We start from the raw sequence: 18,738 nt of genomic DNA on the forward strand, positions 1-18,738 counted from the left end.
TTGAATTAACATCAGTATTTCCTCAGTCATTCTGTTTTTGAATGTTTTATCGTTAAAACATCCCGTGTGTAAACCTGTTATCTTTCTTCAGTATACAATTGTTTCCTTTTTTGTGTATACAGCCATAGATTGTACCATGAATTAAGATGAACAGGCTGACTGAATTTCCGATTAGGCTTGTATAGAGTTCAAGAAAACTTCCTGTCTCTAATGAAACATCCTTCTAAATCATTGATGGAGCCACATAAAGACATAACACATCTACATGTATGAAGGAGATCATGAATTATTGATGCACTCAATAGAGACCTGGAGGGAAAATGCATTAGACAAAACTCTTCCAGGAAAGGATCCAATTTTCAACTTTTCTCATTATAACATAACACTTGAAAAACAAAAAAAAGAATATAACGTTCTCCTCTCAGAACACGCACTACCTAACAAACAAAACCCTTGAAAAGACCACCATGGAAAATGAACAGTCCTTAAAGTGATGTTCCGGGTTCAATACAAGTTAAGCTCATTCGACAGCATTTGTGGCATTTTGCCACAAAAAATTATTTTGACTGGTTCCTCAATTTCTTTAAAAAAAGCAAAGATCTTGGTTCCAGTGAGGCACTTACAATGGAACTGAATGGGGGACAATTTTTTAAAATTAAAATACTCACTGTTTCAAAAGTGTAGCCACAAGACATAAAAGATATACATGTAAAAATTATTTTAGTGTGATAAAATCGCTTACTAAACTTTTCTGTGTAAAGTTAAAACCAATTTTACAACTTCATAAATCATGTAATCTCAACAAACCCTAAAACCCTAAAACCCTAAAACGACTGTAAAAATTATGATTTAAACAACTTTACAACTCAAATAATACAGAAGTTTTAACAAAAGAATTAATGCAAGTGCTTTTATAAAATTATAAGCTTCACATTTCTGTGTTTAAACCCTCCAAAAATTAGCCACATTCACTTCCATTGTAAGTGCCTCACTGTAACCCATATATTTGCTTTTTTTTTAAAGTAAAGGCGGGACAAGTCGAAGCTAATTTTTGTGGTAATCAACATTATGCCACAAATGCTGTTGACTGAGCTTAATTTGTATTGAACCCAGAATATTCCTTTAAAGGTGAAGTGTGTAATTTCTGCCCCACAAGCATAACCACGCAGAATTGCAAAAAGCTCAAACCCAAACACTCCCCCCATATACTTTTGGTTGGACAAACAGCTAGTCCTGCCCCGAACTCATGCCATTGGTTGAGCCAGTATTTACATTTTTCAGAAGAATTACCCTACGGATGACTTACTTATAGTTGTCTATCCACGCTATTCTGGAATAGAAGTATTTTTTCAACAAAATTATACAAATCACCGTTAAATATAAATAATCTGGTACTGTAGACTTTGAGATAAAAACTTTCAATTGCAGTGGCCAGCACATAATGACTCTCTCCCGCTCAATGAAGGTGTATGGCAGAGCAGTGCAGGCTGGATAGTGGAAGGAAGAGCTTACAGATTGAATCTACTACCCAGCCAGAAAGGGCCGAGAGCACTTCTCCTTGCTCAGGGCACGGCATGGGATGCCACTTGTTTTCCTGAGCTTCAGCCTGCATTTTAACAAGTGCGATAAATCAGGGCACACATCTGAGCACAAAGGCTCCCTCACTGGCCAAATAACACCCTGCTCTGCTGACTCAGCACTAGGCTCAAAATGTCTTACAGACATCATTTTATATTTATATTAGAATGGCAAATACTAATTTCTCTGTTGAGTAGAATAAATGAGGTCTATAATACCTGGTGAGAGCTTTCTGTTAGCATTTCCATTCATCTTAATGGCAGTTGCTTGGCAGGTGCATACACCCCTAGAAGTACGCAACCTGCACACTGCATACTTTGCTCAGTTATGGACATTGTTTTAAGCTTATCATCTGAGCCCTAAATGCCATCTGACTAATCACTCAGGATTCGCAGGAAATTTACCTCCTGACATTTTTGCTTTGTTTATGACATCACAAGAAAGTGTGCAGCCACAAGCCTTTCACTAGTGACTGTCCTGCCATACACGGACACATATTATTGGATAGTTCACCCAAAAATGAAAATTCTCTCATCATTTACTCAGCTTAATGCCATCCCAGATGTGTATGACTTTCTTTCTTTTGCAGAACACAAACAAAGATTTTTAGAGAATATTTCAGCTCTGTAGGTCTATTCAGTGAAGTGAATGGTTACCAGACCTTTCAAGCTCCAAAAATCACGTAAAGGCAGCATAAAAGTAATCCATACGACTCTAGTGGTTTAATATATGTCTTCTGAAGTGATGCAATCACTTTGGGTGAGAAACAGATCAATATTTCAATCCTTTTATACTATAAATCTCCACTTTTACTTTCAGAATATGAAAGTGAAAGTGGAGATTTATAGTAAAAAAGGACTTAAATATTTATCTGTTTCTCACCCACACCTATTATATCGCTTCAGAAGACATGTATTTATGGATTACTTTTATGCTGCCTTTATGTGATTTTTGGAGCTTTTGAGCTTGTTTGGTCACCATTCACTTGCATTGTATGGACTTACAGAGCTAAAATATTCTTCTAAAAATCTTCATTTGTGTTCTGTAGAAAAAAGAAATTCATACACATCTGGGATGGCATGAGGGTGAGTAAATGATGAGAGAATTCATTTTTGGGTGAACTATCCCTTTAAGGCAGAAAAAAGGGGAAAAGTCAGTTTCGCATTTTTAGAGCCCTCCAAAAATGGAGGCACTGGCAAAACATATGAAATATTGAATATCTATAATATGAGATATAATTTATATGTTGTTTGCAAAGCATTTTTTTTCATCAGTAAACATGGCTACTCTTGAATGGATGTCAATGAAGAAACAGGCTTTTTGCCCCCATAATGGTGTAATTCTAGCAAATACAAGCAGGGGCTAACTGCCCAAGCTAAACAGCCAAACCTTGACCCACTGTGTTGAATATTACTGTTAAAAAATATGTTAAAATAGAAAATAAAAAGGATGGCAGGATCAAAATCTAACTGTGCAGTTTATTACAATTTGTGAGAATCTTGCTGTGCAGCTACAACAGATCATCAGAGCAGTGCTTCAATGCTTATGAGGCATCTGTTGAATGTGACTTTTCGTTAACAGCCGAAAAAGCCTGTTTTAACCATCTCAGCATGGTCATTACAAATATTCAGTCTGCTATGAGGACTCTCGGGTTGTTCTCCTCACAGATTTGGCACTTTCCTCTCTCTTCCTGCTCACAGTCACTCTCAGTGTTAAGTGTGAACAAGTGGCACTTCTGGTGGTGCCAAGTTTGGATTTTCAAATCATTTTGCCTCTGGTTCTGGTAGTCTGAATGAAGCTGGTGATCCATCCAGGATGGCATTAAAAATCCCAGACAGGCAAAACGGGGTACTGCTTGCTTTACTGATGAAATGTCACCTAACTTCAATACGCAATGATTAAAGGAATAGTTCACCCAAATATAAAAATTCTGTCATTATTAATTCACCGTAACGTTGTTCCAAAACTGAATGACTTACTTTCTTTGTGGATCACAACAGCTTTCTTTCCTATATAATAAAAGTAAATGGTGACTGAGGTTGTCTGCCCCTAATCTTCTGCAAAGCATTTCCTTTTGTGTTCAACAGAGAAAGAAAGCAGCACAAGTTTGGAAAAACATTAGGGTGAGTAAATAATGACAGAATATTCATTTTGGGAGAACTATCCCTTTTAAGAACAGTGAAACACCTACATATGAATGATGAACCCAACAAGCTGATTGGCACATGCGTTTTCAGGAGTCAAAACTCCAGACCGCATTACTTTATTACCCAGAGATTCAATTCCAAAATGGGAAACAAATGCTACTCTATTTTCTTGAACAAATAACCCCCCCTCCCCCTTTTTATTTTCATTGCCCTGCCCTCATACATAAGTATGAGCCTTTACACTGTAAGACACTTAATTACATTAGTTGCACTGTACTCAACACCTTCCCAGGAAATGCCTGCATAGGTCTTGCATAATAATGACACTGTATCTCCGCTCTTGATATCATATGGCAGCCTTTGACTTGTAAACCGACCACCATCTTCTTTATTATGGACAGTTAGCCTGTATTAGTCCATCACGAATGTTAAAAATGTATTTATGCGGTTATAACGGTGGGTTTTGCATTAAATTTGGTCTGGGGGTGTCTTTTAAAGAGTTTATATTTAATTCGGTCTAAGCAAGACAAAACATCCTTAAAGAATTTAGCATTTCAGAGTAGAGATGGCCAATCAAACATATTGCAGGACAGTCCTGCCTTTAAAAGTAAAGGCTCAGTAGATAACTCAAACTAACATTGAGCACCATGTTATCATGGGACAAGCACATGCTGCGGTCACAAGTTACGGTTCCATAAGGTCCTAAGCCTCCATGAGATTTCGACCAAAAACCATGTTTGTGAAAAACAGAAAATAAACAAAAACATTTAATCTTACCATACTTTCTTAAAACTTACAGTGATAACTGCATGAGACCACACTTGTTATGTGTGTCCAAAAAATGTATTACAGAACATAATCAGATTACACAGTTGAAAATTACACTTATTTGACTTCAATGAGTTTAACAGCAGTAGCATTAGCTTTGAATGTATTCGATTTTTTCAAGTAAGAAGCAGAGAAATAAGTAAATAAAGTAAATTACAGAAAGTATATTTTTGCTGAATCTTCTAAAATTATGTACAGTTTGTCACAAAAATGTGTTTTCAATGTCAACACACAAACTTGGTACCTGTCCCTTAAAAGGACACTTCCAAATTGAGCTAATAACAGATAGCTTAAGAATGACAGAAGAATAAGAAACTGAAAATTATATATATATATATATATATATATATATATATATATATATATATATATATATAAAAGAAAGTAAGAAAAGAAATTATACAAGCATCGAACACTCTGCTTAATTCTTATAACATGTAAATGATATTCTTTTTTGTTTGTTTGTTTAGGCTGCAAGAGGATCAGAAGGCATAGAAAACTGAAGGGTGTGGCTGAAGGGTGGGTGGGGCATAGGACAGATGCTCCTCCCCTGGCAAGCCCCAGTTTATGAGAGAACGAACACAGTCAGCATGGAAAACATGAGAGTGACCAGTGTGTACATCAAAGAGGAGCAGCCAAGGGTTGCTGAGAGCACACGGCCCACACCACCACACCAAAAGACACCCGAAGAGCACAGGGACAGTGCACAAAAAAATAAAAATAGAAAAACCAACCAAAAAATGTGCATGTTTAAAAATGTGATGATCCAGTGATTTCCGATTTTACACATGGGGACAGAAAAAGGGACAGGAGGGAGGGGAGGAAAAAGGAAGGAAAGAAATCGGGGAAAAGGGAGAGAAAAAAGAGAGAGACAGAGAAAAGGTCAAATACAGAAAATTAAGTCTGAAAGGTTAATCACGATTAAAAAAGAATATCAAAGGAAAGTTTAAGCAAGTCAGTAAAAACCAAAGTAAGAAGCCATAGCATGTTAAAAGCACAGCAAATGACATGGATAGCACAGCAAAATGAGTCGAGACTGAGAGGACAAACAGTAGCCAGATGATGGGAAATATGGAATGATAAGCGACACAGAGACACATACAATGAAGAAATATGAATCAGGCAACTTTCCTGGCATTTGACATTGTACATATTACTTTCATTTTGGTAAATCTCGCATGTCTTCTGTTTCTTTAAACAAATGCAAAAATTCTGCAATTTATTACAATTGTGAATACATTTTTTTAATTAGGTTCCATACATTTACATTAGTTAATGCATTTAGCATCATTAACTAAAATTAAAGGTGCTATATGTAAGATTGACTACAAGCGTTTGAAATGGGTAATGCAGTCCAAATTCAAAATATTGGAGAGTTGTCTGCCCCGCCCCAGACTCGAAGCTCATGCGGGTTGCCAGAATGAGGACACGCAACAGGAAAATTAGCCAACTCAGCATCCGTTTTAAAGGATTTCTGGGCTTTAAGCAGTCTCCATCTTCCAAAGGCATCTCCAATATTATCCTTGTTTTACTACGCCTCTGGTCATGGTGGTTTTTAGACGGATGGCGAGGCTTTTTAGGACGGGTAGAATCTTTTATCTCTGATCCAGTTCGTTTGCTGGCTTCCATAGCTGCAGCATGCAGTGTTGTGGATAAAGGAGGAGCATTTTGATAAAAAAAATTAAAAATAAATAAATAAATTTTATCTGGCAACCCGGTGGTGTTGAAATACTATTGGTGAGTGGGCAGTGGGCAGGACCACACAGGCCAAAACAAAAACAGAAATTCCGGCCCAGAATGGAAACTTCAAAGTAGAATATACTGACTGTAGCATTGTTATCGGAGAAGCCAGTATTTCAACTTAGCATGTTTCCTAATTCTCTAATGACATATTATGGTCATTTTATGATTTAGAACATATTACATATAGCACCTTTAAACAATACTTTTAAAGTGTTTATTTATCTTGCTTTATGTTCATTTAAAAATAGTCCATGTTAGTTCATAAAGCATTAACTGTTATCGTATACTACTTTACTGTTAAAAATATATGAATAAATAAAGAAATTAACATTAACCAAAATTAATAAATGCTGTAAAAGTATTGTTCATTAGTAGTTTGTGATGCTAAATTCATGTCAACTATTGCACTCACTAATGTATACTATGGAGGCCCTGAACAGCAAGGTAGAAAAAAAGTCACAAGTCACTTGGTGCAATATTTTTTTAGGTGTCTTAGTGCCTTCCTCAGCCTATGTCCTACAATATTTTTTTTCTCTCTGGAATAAAAATAATGATAAAAAATTAATAAAAAAATAAAAAGTGATTTTTTTTCACTTTGAAAAATGTTTTCTCTCCTCAATAATTTTTTTTTTCTCCTCAAAGAGGCAACACGGGAGAATTGTTTTTTTTCTTGCTAGCTAACGATTAGCATGTGGTACCAAACTTGGCCACCAAGTGCCACTATCAGTAAGCATGCAATCTTATGCTTACAAGGTGACAGAATATCTGTGGTTTTTAATCTGTTGATTTATATATTTATAGTTATAATATAATACAATGTTTTGCAAATCTTAATAAATGAAAAAAATAAATAAAAATAAATAAATAAACAATGTTAGGCAGTCCTCTAATACATGAAATCCCAAATTTAAATGAATATACCTCAGGTTACTAAATTGTAAAATTATGTTAAGTCTTAGTTACAAGAAAAAAAAATAGTTGTGAGGATAAAAAGAAATAATAATAAAACAAAATAAAATAATTAAAAAAACATTTTAGTGACAAAAAAATTCAGAGAAAATAATTTATCAGATAGCAAATTAAAAAAAAAATTCTGAGAAAAAATTTCAGAGAAAAAAAAATTCAGAGAAAGTTTTTTTTTTCAGAGAATAAAAACATTTTAGAGAGAATTTTTTTTTTTGCAGAACATAGGCTCAGGAAGGCACTAAGAAGGCACTTTCTTTCTTTAAACTGAAAGAAAAATTTCACCAAGTTAAAAAAAAAATGTCAACGTGGTACAGGGCTTCAGTATTATACAAGTTTATTGTAAAGTGCTACCAAGGAAACAAACAGGCATTCATCTTTGTAAGTTGCAAACACCAGGGAAATGTTGTCCAGTCAAAAGACAAGGTGAAACAAACAAACAAACAAACAGGTTATGATGCAATACAGTGTAAATTATGTTCTGGATGACTGAATGAGCTTTCGATGTTACTTATATTGCACAAAGTTAACGGGCATTCTTTTAGAACAGCTTTACTCCATGTCAACTGTAGCTGGGGAGATTTGGATTAAAAGAAGTAGAGCTTCAGCATCGGTTGCATGGCCAGGGTTGAGCTAAACCCACCACTATGAATCTGCTGGCTCCCTATTTAAAATCCTGCCAAAGTCTTTGTGTTTACCTTATGTTTAACTCTATTTGTTTATTTTAACCGTCTGCAAAGTGGCATTCCTGTGCAAGGGAGGAATATTTATACACCCCTCCAAAGTAAAATATAAAGTGAAATAAAGGGTGCCTACACACTAGAGAAAGCACTGATGGATCATTTGATGGCTAGCAATGTGCAAAAGGATGTGAAATGAGCTGGGGCAGTTTAAAATCAAGTGGGCATAGAATGAATTGGATTTCTGAGAACTAGACCCACCAGTTCTCATTGGTCAGCAGATAATTACGTTAGAGTGCATTGCAGCAAAAGTTAAAAATTTTTAAACTTTGGTGACAGTGACCAAGTGACCACAGCTACTTTGAAACTATGTGTATTGTGAAAAGTGCTATATAAAAATCAACTAGTCATTTCAAAATTACTGGAAATGACTTGAGTGACAAAACGTCACTTACTTTATGTCCATGTGATGCACAATCCCCATTGAAATCAATGGATTCACAACATAAACTCTAGTGGATAGGCGCCCTATAAATTCCAGACAGTTCCATGTGTATCTAACCTTACTCATGCAACACTGGTCCAAATATAAGACAAGAGAGAAGAGTGAATTGCTGTCTGAGCAGCTATTTTTGGACTATCTTTTCTAACACCAGCTGTTGCAGCTGGGGCAATGCAGATGTTGAGCTAAAAATAAAGCCTCTGTGCTTTTTGAACATCCACATGTTACACATTGAGGTTAACAATGTGCAAGTGTGGCAAGTTTCAGCAGACAGAGAGGGCAAGGGAAAAAAGAAAGGCTGTATTTGTCCATCTGAACCTGCTATGCACAAGTGCTCTGAGATCCAAAGCTCCCACTGCTATATGGCTGCTTTCCACTAAGCGGATGAGAAAAAGCATGTCTCTTGGCCATGCACCGGCAGATGCCTGTTAGGTCCTCAGTAAAGCATTAAACCATTAATCCTGTTGAGGCGTCATCATGCAAAACCAGAGGATGCATCCCCACTGAGATTGGGCAGACAGACAGTTCAATTTTATGTGAGTCAATGAGCCTGAACTGATCCTCAGTCCAGCCACAAGAAAGAGAATAGAGTGAGAGATCGAAAGAAAGAGGGATGATTTTGGGCCCAGTTTTTATCAGTGGGGAAGCAGCTCACAAGAAAACAAAATCACAGCACTGCCAATAGAGCACAGTCCAAGTGAGCCCATGCTTTTGGTGATGGGGGTAGGGCATGAGGGTGGATTGATATCGGACCTACTGTGGCTTTTTGCCTCCCAAGTGCCAAATTGAAAATCTCATCTCCTCTGATATTATCTGCAATAGCTCTGAGACAAGCAATATAGCTGGCTGTAAGAGTTAGTGTGAGCTTGCCAGAGGGGTCAGGCTGGGAGCAGAGCTCTGGAGAGGAGCCGTAAGTTGCTGAGATGAAGCAAGGTCTCCAGGCGTAACCCATGGCCATCTCTCAGACATTTATCACTCTGCAGCTCAGCAATTCCTCCCCTCTCTTATTACTCTTAGATTGTGTTAAATTGCTCTCTAGAGGAGGCCAGGCCACAACCTGAACTGACACCAGGGTGGCCCAGGTAAATCCAGAACAAGACCTGAGTAAGATGGGGTTAACAACCCTGCTGAAAAGACCAGCAAAGCAGGTAACCAGCATATTTTGAGGCTGGTTCACAGAATAATATGCTTATGTGCTGGTGTACCTACCAGGTTTGGTCAACCAGCTTCATCAGAAAGACCTTGCTGGTCGATCAGTCTCACTAACTAAGTTTTGTTTGTGAACAGTTTGATTATGCTGGTGCACCAACTAGACCAGCGTACACCAGCCTAGACCAGCATGGAAATTGATGAAAGCTGATCTTTGGAGCAGGGAAGATTTATAGCAGGGAGGATTTGGATTTGGATTAGCAGGGAGTCCCCTATCACTCAGGCTGATGGGGAAGGAAGGAGGGTGGCAATGGATTGGGCTTTTGGCTGCACTGGTTAGCAGTGTCTGTGGGACAGGTGTTGGAGGTGGGCCTTACCTGGAATGGCGGTGGGTTCTGGGAAGGTCCTAAAGGAGAGGGTGCCCGGTTCAGATCGCCCTCGCTGGTTTTCTGCCACAACGTGGACTTCATACTCTGTGTTCCATTCTAGACCCCTCAGCACAACGTACTCGCTGCCGTTGGGTAGGCGGATCTCAGGCTTCCATTCTTGGCGATTTGTCTACAGACACACATGTTGACACACATTTAGCATTGATGTTATCCATAAACTTCACTATCATGCATATCTGAGACGAGATATAATGCTAACTTTTCCAGAGCATGTTACTGTCAGAGTGGTGGCATAAATAATCAAAGGCCCTTTAAAGGTGAAGGTGAACTTTTTTGATGTCAAATTATCCCAGTTTATTGTTCATTAACAACTATAAGTAAGCCATTCGTGGGTTTACCTCCCCCCAAAAGTATAAATACTGAGCCTCCAAGGCACTATCAAAACATTGACATTTATATTTTGAGTGGCCCGCTATGCCCCACCCATCACTTTCTAGCTTAACCTATAGCATGAGTTTGGGGCATAGCTACTTGTAGTTAGCTGTTCAGCCAAGGGGATATGAATATCCATGGCAGACGTGTATATAGGTAAATAACTTTAGCTTCGGCAAAATTTGCGGTGACAGAAGGCAGTCTCTGCCCTGAAGCTTCATATGTGCTAATTGTTTAGTGCTTAGCTCCCATGTTCTATATAGTAATATATGTGGCATTAGGTCATGCAGTATCCATTTAGCTGTACAGTCAATGAGTTTCCTCTGCCTTTGGCTAGCCTGCTCTGTTTTTAGCTGGGTTTTTGCAGCACAAAGTAAAACCAGAGTGAACACTGGCGACAAATTTACCAGTTGGAGGACTTTGAGGAAATTTTTGGGGTTCGATCGAGATGCCAAACTTGCTGAGTTGCTTCATGACAGGTAAGTTACGCTCAAGGTATTGCCACGCAGGTTAGCTCATTACTGTCGAGCTCCAGATAAATTTGTAAGATACTCATAATATGTGTCTACACTTACTAGTTAGCAGAAGAACCATCCTACCTCATGTGCTGGATCCCCTGCACACCTAGCTGCTGTTCAGTCCGGTGATGTAATCAGACGACCCGATTACTATAAATAAGGTTTATCACCTTTTATTTAGCATGGCCTATTTGCTCATAGGAAATCGGAGAGAGCGAAAGGGCGTGATGATTCTAAGGGGTGTTGGCAAAGGTTGTTTGAAAACATACCTAACTTTTGTAATTCCATTTGGTGTTGCACAATTAATTACAAACTTCACCTTCAAGGCAAACAGTTCACTCAGTGGCAATCTTGGTAATGCACCTGGGCAGCTATTCCATATGTAAACAACTGGCATACAAGTACAGTTCCTCTCTACTTGTATGGGGAAAGAATTAAATTTCCTAAACTTTTTGGCAAGATTACATCTCAATTACATCTCAAATCTGGCAATAAAATCTGACAACAATGGTATCATAATTTTGTTTCTTTAGCTTAAATCATGCTAAAAACTGTATTTTTCAGGTTGGTCCAGTTAATTTGCATGAATGCTTGACTGTTTTAACTGAAAGGTGGGATTTTCCACTTCTACAGCTGCCATATTGAGCGTTAAAATTTTTCCATTTCATTTTTTTACAAGTGGTCCATCTACCCTTTATACTGTCTCTGTAAATAATTCAGCCAGTAAAATGAGTTAAGTATGTTACCGCAGGTCCCATTATACTCACAGCTTTGTAGCGCACAAGATAGTGCTTGATGGGAGAGCCCCCATCATCTTGCTTGATCCAGTGAACCTTCATCTCGTTGCCTGTGGATTGTGGCTTAGCCTCCAGTTTTGGAGGATTAGGTTCCCCTAAGGAGAAAATGGCCAGAAAAATACTGTAAGGGACACTAGTACTGACTGACTGCTCAGATACATAATGTGCCCCAACCTTAGTACATTTCAACAGGTGAACATTCCCAAACCTTTTGAGCAATGAATTTCCATGACTTTATGTAATTTAAGATTCTAGTCATTTGACATTACTCGATAAAGATATTAAAAGTCATTTTAAAGAGAATGCATTCACAAAGAGCAACTTATAGCTAATGAAATAATGATCTAAGAGCTGAGCATCACTAGAAAAAAATGTACTCACTAGAAATATCTATGCCATTTGTAGATTTTATTAACTTCCATGGCTTTTCCAGGCATTAAAATCACAATTTTAAAATGTCCTGATATTTTTAGGTTTTTCATGGTAGTGGATACCATGTCACCAGCTGTGACCCACAATGTAGTCTTTATCCTCAAATGTAAATGGCAGAAATAGGTTAGTTAATTAAATAGGTTAGTTAATTATTTTAGGTAATAATTATTTTACAGTGTTGACCTGGCTGGGAGAATTTAAAAGGCCATTTTATAGTACATCAGAAAAACATGTCATCCTTTAAACCATGGACAAAACCTTAAATTACCGTTCAAAGCATGAGATGCAACACTTTATAGTTGAGTCACTTGTTCAACACTGAATTCCTCTTTTCTCGTTTTTGGCTGAACTGTTGAGATATCTCATCACTGAGGGTTTTTGGCAGCATAATGATGACTTCTGTCTCCCATACGTCCAAATGTGGAACATTAAGGAAAGCACTTGGCTTTTGTAAAAATAGAGCTGTGACGCTCGGGCCAGTGCAGGGCTATAATGAGAGTTGGACCAGGATTGGTGGCAGTGATGGAGGGAGAGAGTATCTCTGGGGGAGCTCATTATCATGACTTGCCCACTACTTAATGACAGCACTCCCTTAATTATCCTCCATGCTTTGATTGGAGATTCTCCACCATTACAGTTAATAATATCAGCAGGGCTGATGGGAATGCGTGTATGTGGGCTGCTTGTTTCAGGTGTAAGCTGTCTACCTGTGTCACATGAAGAGCCTGGGAGGAGACCACAGAGGTCTGCCATAAATCAGCTTAAATTTTATAAAACAGCCCGACAAGAAGTCCTATTAGAAATGAACATGACACTGTGTATATATCAGCAAATATACAAAACATGACAAATGTGATGAATTTTAGGTTGAGGAAATAGAATACCTGAATGTTTAAACCTGAGAGATTTAACGAACAAGCTAAATCTAATAAATTGGACCTGGACAAATTTATACCTAAGTGTGGGCTGTTGATCCATAATGTGTCAATGGACATTTTCTTTTGTCAACATCAAGATTTTAGGTTAAAATGTATATGAAAGTATAAGGGAAAGTGTATACCTTAGGTCCTATAACTGGTCACCATATCTTTTATGTGTATTTTTTTTTTTTTTTTTTTTACTATTTCCAAACACCTTTTTGCTTTCAAAAGTTCATTTTAAATGGTCCTGAGGTGTGACAAATTAATTTTAAAAACAGTTTTAGATGGAGTACAGCATGTGACACCTCAGAATATGTCAACTTTCCAAAAGTATTTCAGCATGTCAGCTCCCTATGTCGAATTTGTGTCCTGATAAATCCCTTTGCATTGTTCTCTAGATTAATTCAGGTTAATTTAAGTTAGATACATTTTTTAGATTGTCAGTTTATCAGGCAGTTAGTTTAGGCATGCATGAAAATAGAGGCTTAATGTGTTTCCTTGATTAATTGAAGCTTGATTAGAGTTTGTAGTCGGATGCTGCAATTTAAATGAAGACAAGTTAATTGTAAGACAAGCAGTGCAGATTGATGGCAGTTAAACAAGTTATCTGAGATCCATGAACATAATTTCCAGTTTGGTCAAGGATTTCCAGATGCTTAAACAAGGACAAAACAAGGACAGATTAGGGTTACAAAGAGAAAGAGGGCAGAGGGAAAGACAAATGCTCTACCATGCAAGAGGTGGATTAGAGATTCCAGGATCATGGACTTATGTGCCAGTTAATCGCTTAAAATTAATATAACTGCTACCCTAACTTGACGTCATCCATCTATTGTAGTATAGAAATTATTGTTACTATGAAAAGTTACTACTTTTAGATCCACTCATGTCAAACCAAATGTCTCGTTAAAAAAATATTGGGAGAGAGAGAGCAAAAGTATTTCCTATAGAAACATCTGAGGCTGTCCAGTTCCTCTTTTGCATTGTCACACAGGAGCATCCGACAGGGACAGTAAACAGGTATATTCGAGAGACAAAGACATACAATTAGGACATGCATAAGAGGGTGCAAGTGTTGAGACTGAGACAGAATTTGTTTGTGAATGTGTTCATGCAGTAATGCCAGTGCTGCTGTTAGTCTGCTTGGGATGCATTATAGGCACAAACTGAATCCTTTGAAGTTTTGTGGCATTTTACAAAGCTAGTATCTTAAAAGTGTCCTAAAAGTTGAACATTTTTAACTTTTAGCAGTTATACACATTTACAATTTTAAGTCTTCCTATTTTAGGAAAATGGATGGGAATGTTGGTGACTCATGTTGCACTACACAAATTTGCTGTCTGGACTGAGAATGTCCCTTCCCCTAATAGGGAGGCATGGCTTTCGATGTGCCCCTCCCCTAAACTTCCTGTTTCGATAGGAAATACATCAACACAGGAAAGAAAGCTGCACTTGTCAAGTCATTTCATTAGGTCTTTAAGGCCTTGTCAAAACTATACTTGAAGTTGAAGGTTGGAGGGGAAATTATTTCAAAGTCTCAAAATATAAACTGAAAATCAATTCAACATGCAGAGCAGCATGTGCTATTGTAGGAGACTAAGCTTTGGGATTATTCTCCAGGCAGACTGGCTAATGGTTTTCAAAAAGTCATATAAAGTGGGAGGTGTACAGTTTCTGAAAGGTGAATGACTAAAAAAATGAAATGGCTCATAAAACTTGACAGTATTGGGTAGGTGTTTCCTGTATCTTCCCCTCATTTACTTGTCTGTTCTTACTGTTAATGGTAATCAGACCAAAAAATAAATAAAATAAAAAATATTACCTTCTGTTCACCAGCGAAGACGACATCATCAGCACCATGCAAGATTCATATGACACAGTCACATGATACGCACGTACATGATTGGTTGAAAGGAAAGTGGAAGGGGGGTGGGGGTCACATGGAAAATACAAAACATTGAAAAAAATTATACAAACATGGAACAAGCAACATGTTAAAACCAAAAAGTACAAACAGAAACACAAACAACAAAAAGAAAACAAATTATAAACATAAATGCTTCTCTGTAACATTAGACACAGTGTATATAGAACACAATGGACATAACCAGACCCATAAAGCAATTCCGGGACATTTGTGTTCTAATTGAAATAAAATTGTCTGAGTATGATACAGTAAGCTGTAAAAAGACATGCCAGATTTTCAAGATACTCTTCTTGGAGCTCATTTAAACTATGCAGAGTTTGAATATGGTCCAAATTGCTTTATGAATCCACTTCACTGATAACAGTATTTCCTGTCTGGAAGCAGTATTTTCAATAAGAGGGATTCAAATGCAGCTCCAATGTACATTGGATTATGTCTACTTGTGCAGGTTGCATGGCATCAACGGTGCTGCAAAAACCCAGCTAAAAACAGAGCAAGCCAGCCAAAGGCAGAGGAAACTCATTGACTATACAGCTAAATAGATACCGCATGATCTAATGCCACATATTTTACTATATAGAACTTGGGAGCTAAGCACTAAAAAATGAGCACATATGAAGCTTCAGGGCAGAGACTGCTGCCTGGTTGGTGTCTGTACATATGAATGAAATGTCACAGACTATAATATAAAATACTGATCTATAGGATCAGAATCCCCTATTGTCTTATTCATGAGGATATGAAAGACAAATTTGATCCTAGATCAGCATAGCCTGAGAAGTTACATCCAGTATATGAGGCTAGTTTGAAGCTGAGAAGGGTGGAGACTGATAAAGCTGAGGAGCATCATCTTCCATCACAAACTAAAGGACTAGATAAGGTTTGTTCGTGTAGTGAGGTCTTCATTCTACAGGTCAAATCCTATATACAGTATGATGCTTAATGTACATTCTTACTGTATGGGTGAGAGTATATTGTAATTCTGTGCAATTACAGTATCATAGATGTCTCATGGGCCACATTTGCATTGTCAACCAATTCCGATTTTTTTTTTCATAGACATCTTGTTCTTGTCGCATACGTGTAAACAGCAAAAACTTGTGACATTAGATTTTTTGACAGGAGTAAAAATAGCTAAATAAATGTGTTTTCATCTAAAAACGTATTAGTATGGATGTGTTGATTAGCTACTTAAGGTTTGTTTAGCTAAGTTTGTAAGTTTATAATTGAGACGGCTAACAGACAAATGCACTAACATACCCAAAATCCTTAAAAAAAAAAAAACTCCACACATTCACTCTCAAAAAATTGAGATAAGTGCTTGTAAACCATCATGGTTCCTTACAAACTGTAACTGTCAAGCAATTTAGAAAGTCTAAAACCATGCTGATTATGACATTCTAATTATAGAAAACAACAGATCTTTTATTTGCTTATCTATCAAATACAAACTAAAAATAACTATTGAATTTTAATTTCTTCCACATCTAAGGAAGTTTTTTAGTTTTACAATCTCAAACCTGCCATTCAGTGTCAACTCAGCAAACAATAGTCCAACACTGTCTATTCCTAAAATAAAGACCCTGTCATTTCTTGGGCTGAATAAGACAGAATAGCTGTCTATCAAAAGGAACAATCTGTCAGTAAAAATCTTTTCAGGCCCTCCCAATTTTTGGTCCATTTGAGGAGATATCAGGTGCAATCTGTGTTGTCATGGTAACTCTATTTTCAGACTACTTGGTGAAGTCTCTAGTGAGATCATAAGAAGTGAGAGAGTGTATCCTAGTGTTTCATCTCAGAACAGTACAGTAGCAGAACAGTAAACATTAAGAAACAAATACACAGCTTGTGAATTTGGTGATTTGACCAAATTCAGTTTTAAAACGAGGTGATGGGTCATAATTGTCTGGACAGCATCATTAGTGTCCACATTCATATTCAGACATTATGCAACACATCTTGTTAATATATCAGAGTGAACTCTATGAGAACAGCATGCACAATGCTGTTTCTAAATATTAGTAGAAATCAAAAATCTTCCTGCATTTTCAAGGGCATTAAAAAAACAGTACACACCATTTTTTTTACTCCTAACAATTCAGAGGTTAAAATGAACCAATAACCATTATAACCAACACAAACATTGTGTCAGTTCATTTCATATTCCTGTATATCTACCATGCAGTGACATGTTAGACAGGTGAGCTGTTCTACAAGCTGATGTTAGTTATGGTTATCTACAATGGCTTGGAGGTAATGAGCACAGTTCCAACTGAAACAGGTTTGTCTCATTCCCCAAGCCCTCACAACATTTATTCTCTCTTCTCTACCACTGATGTGTGTTCTCTTTCTACAGCGGACACCAGCGGTGCTGACTTCATGGTCTAGGTGAGGCACACAAATGTGTATCAGGAGGATAAAGAGAGGCAAACAACACTGCACACAATCGGCATACTCACTAAGGTCTGCAGTGGTTGGAGGAATGGAGGTTGGAGTCTCTGAAGAAACTGGAAGATGGTGAGAACATGGTGAGATGTGCTTACATTGTGCTGGAGTGATACAGTAGCAGAGCCACTGTTACTCAATATAGAAACACTAACAGCAGCTCCATAACTGCTAGCTAGTGCATATTACACCATACAACATTCAAACGACAGTCCAATGGCAGAGTTGCATGCAGTTGCAACCCATATGAAATAGTGTCACAGTGTAGACACAAACATGCAGTGGCCCCCAAAAGTATTTGGACACCATTAAACACTTAAGTCACATTTAAAATGTATGAATGTAATTGCATTAGATAACAAAGCAAGTGGCATCTGCAAACAAATGATGCCAGACCTTTCATCTGAATTAACTTCACTTTCTGAGCCATTTTTGAATGACTTTAAGTAACTGATGTCAAGGTGAGTCTTAATGGATGTATAAATTCAGTTCCCCTCAAGTTCATATGGAAAAATTTTAGAGAGAGAGAGAGAAAAAAAAAAAAAGAAATTCAGAGAAAAGGAGAAAAACATTTTCAGAAAAAATAAATAAATAAATTGTAGGACTAGGCTCAGTAAGGCACTAAGACACCTAAACAAATGTTTCACCTAGTGTTTTTTTTTTCACCTTGCGGTTCAGGGCTTCCATACTTTCATGCAGGTGTCCTAGCAAAGTAACCACAGGTATAGTTCATAGCTTATACTGTATACATATTCCACTAACATATGACAACCCGGAAAGTGTCCAAATACTTAATTTTGATTGATACTTAATTGGTTTATAATTTGGTTTGAAACCAAACAGATGGCTTTTTGTGCCTTTTTTTTTTTTTTGCTAGGAAACTTGGTGCTTATGCTTTATTTCTTTAAAATAAATGCCACTTGTTTAGTTAATTTGTTATCTAATGCAAATACATTCATATATACATATTTTTTAAGTGTGGCTAAATTGTCCAAAAACTTTTTGGGGCTACTTAATTTGATTGAGATTAACACTTTAAAAGTAAGAGAGACTGATCAATTCTGTTGACAACAAAACAATGCCGTGGTCCTGAATAGAGATGTATCAAAACTAATTTATTTTGCAAATCAACATGACCACTTTTAAACATGTTGCTTGAGAAGGAAATATTAATCCAATCCAGAGTTCAACAACAAAGAAAACACGTATGACACCATCATGCAACGCAAAAGACAAAACATTTCTAAGAATAGCCATTTCTGTGGCTCCAATGGATACAAACAATTTA

General features: G+C 37.2%; 1 protein-coding gene across 6 annotated transcripts in view; it reads right to left on the reverse strand.

Annotated features, from left to right (window-relative positions):
* The window catches only part of LOC127429385 (neural cell adhesion molecule 1-like), a 318,093-nt gene that overhangs the window by 18,293 nt on the left and 281,062 nt on the right, over positions 1 to 18,738 (reverse strand). For 4 of the 6 annotated variants that reach the window (XM_051678384.1, XM_051678381.1, XM_051678382.1 and 1 more), the window contains 2 exons: positions 11,697 to 11,821; positions 9,968 to 10,148 (listed from right to left, as the gene is read on the reverse strand). In XM_051678384.1, coding sequence (XP_051534344.1) covers positions 9,968 to 10,148; positions 11,697 to 11,821 — 306 coding nt within the window. Of the gene's footprint in view, positions 1 to 3,939; positions 5,199 to 9,967; positions 10,149 to 11,696; positions 11,822 to 18,738 lie in introns of those variants that run through there. The other 2 variants (XM_051678385.1, XM_051678386.1) reach the window with 2 other exon arrangements.

The sequence above is a fragment of the Myxocyprinus asiaticus genome, chromosome 38 (assembly GCF_019703515.2).
Source record: "Myxocyprinus asiaticus isolate MX2 ecotype Aquarium Trade chromosome 38, UBuf_Myxa_2, whole genome shotgun sequence".
NCBI classification, from domain to species: Eukaryota; Metazoa; Chordata; class Actinopteri; order Cypriniformes; family Catostomidae; genus Myxocyprinus; species Myxocyprinus asiaticus.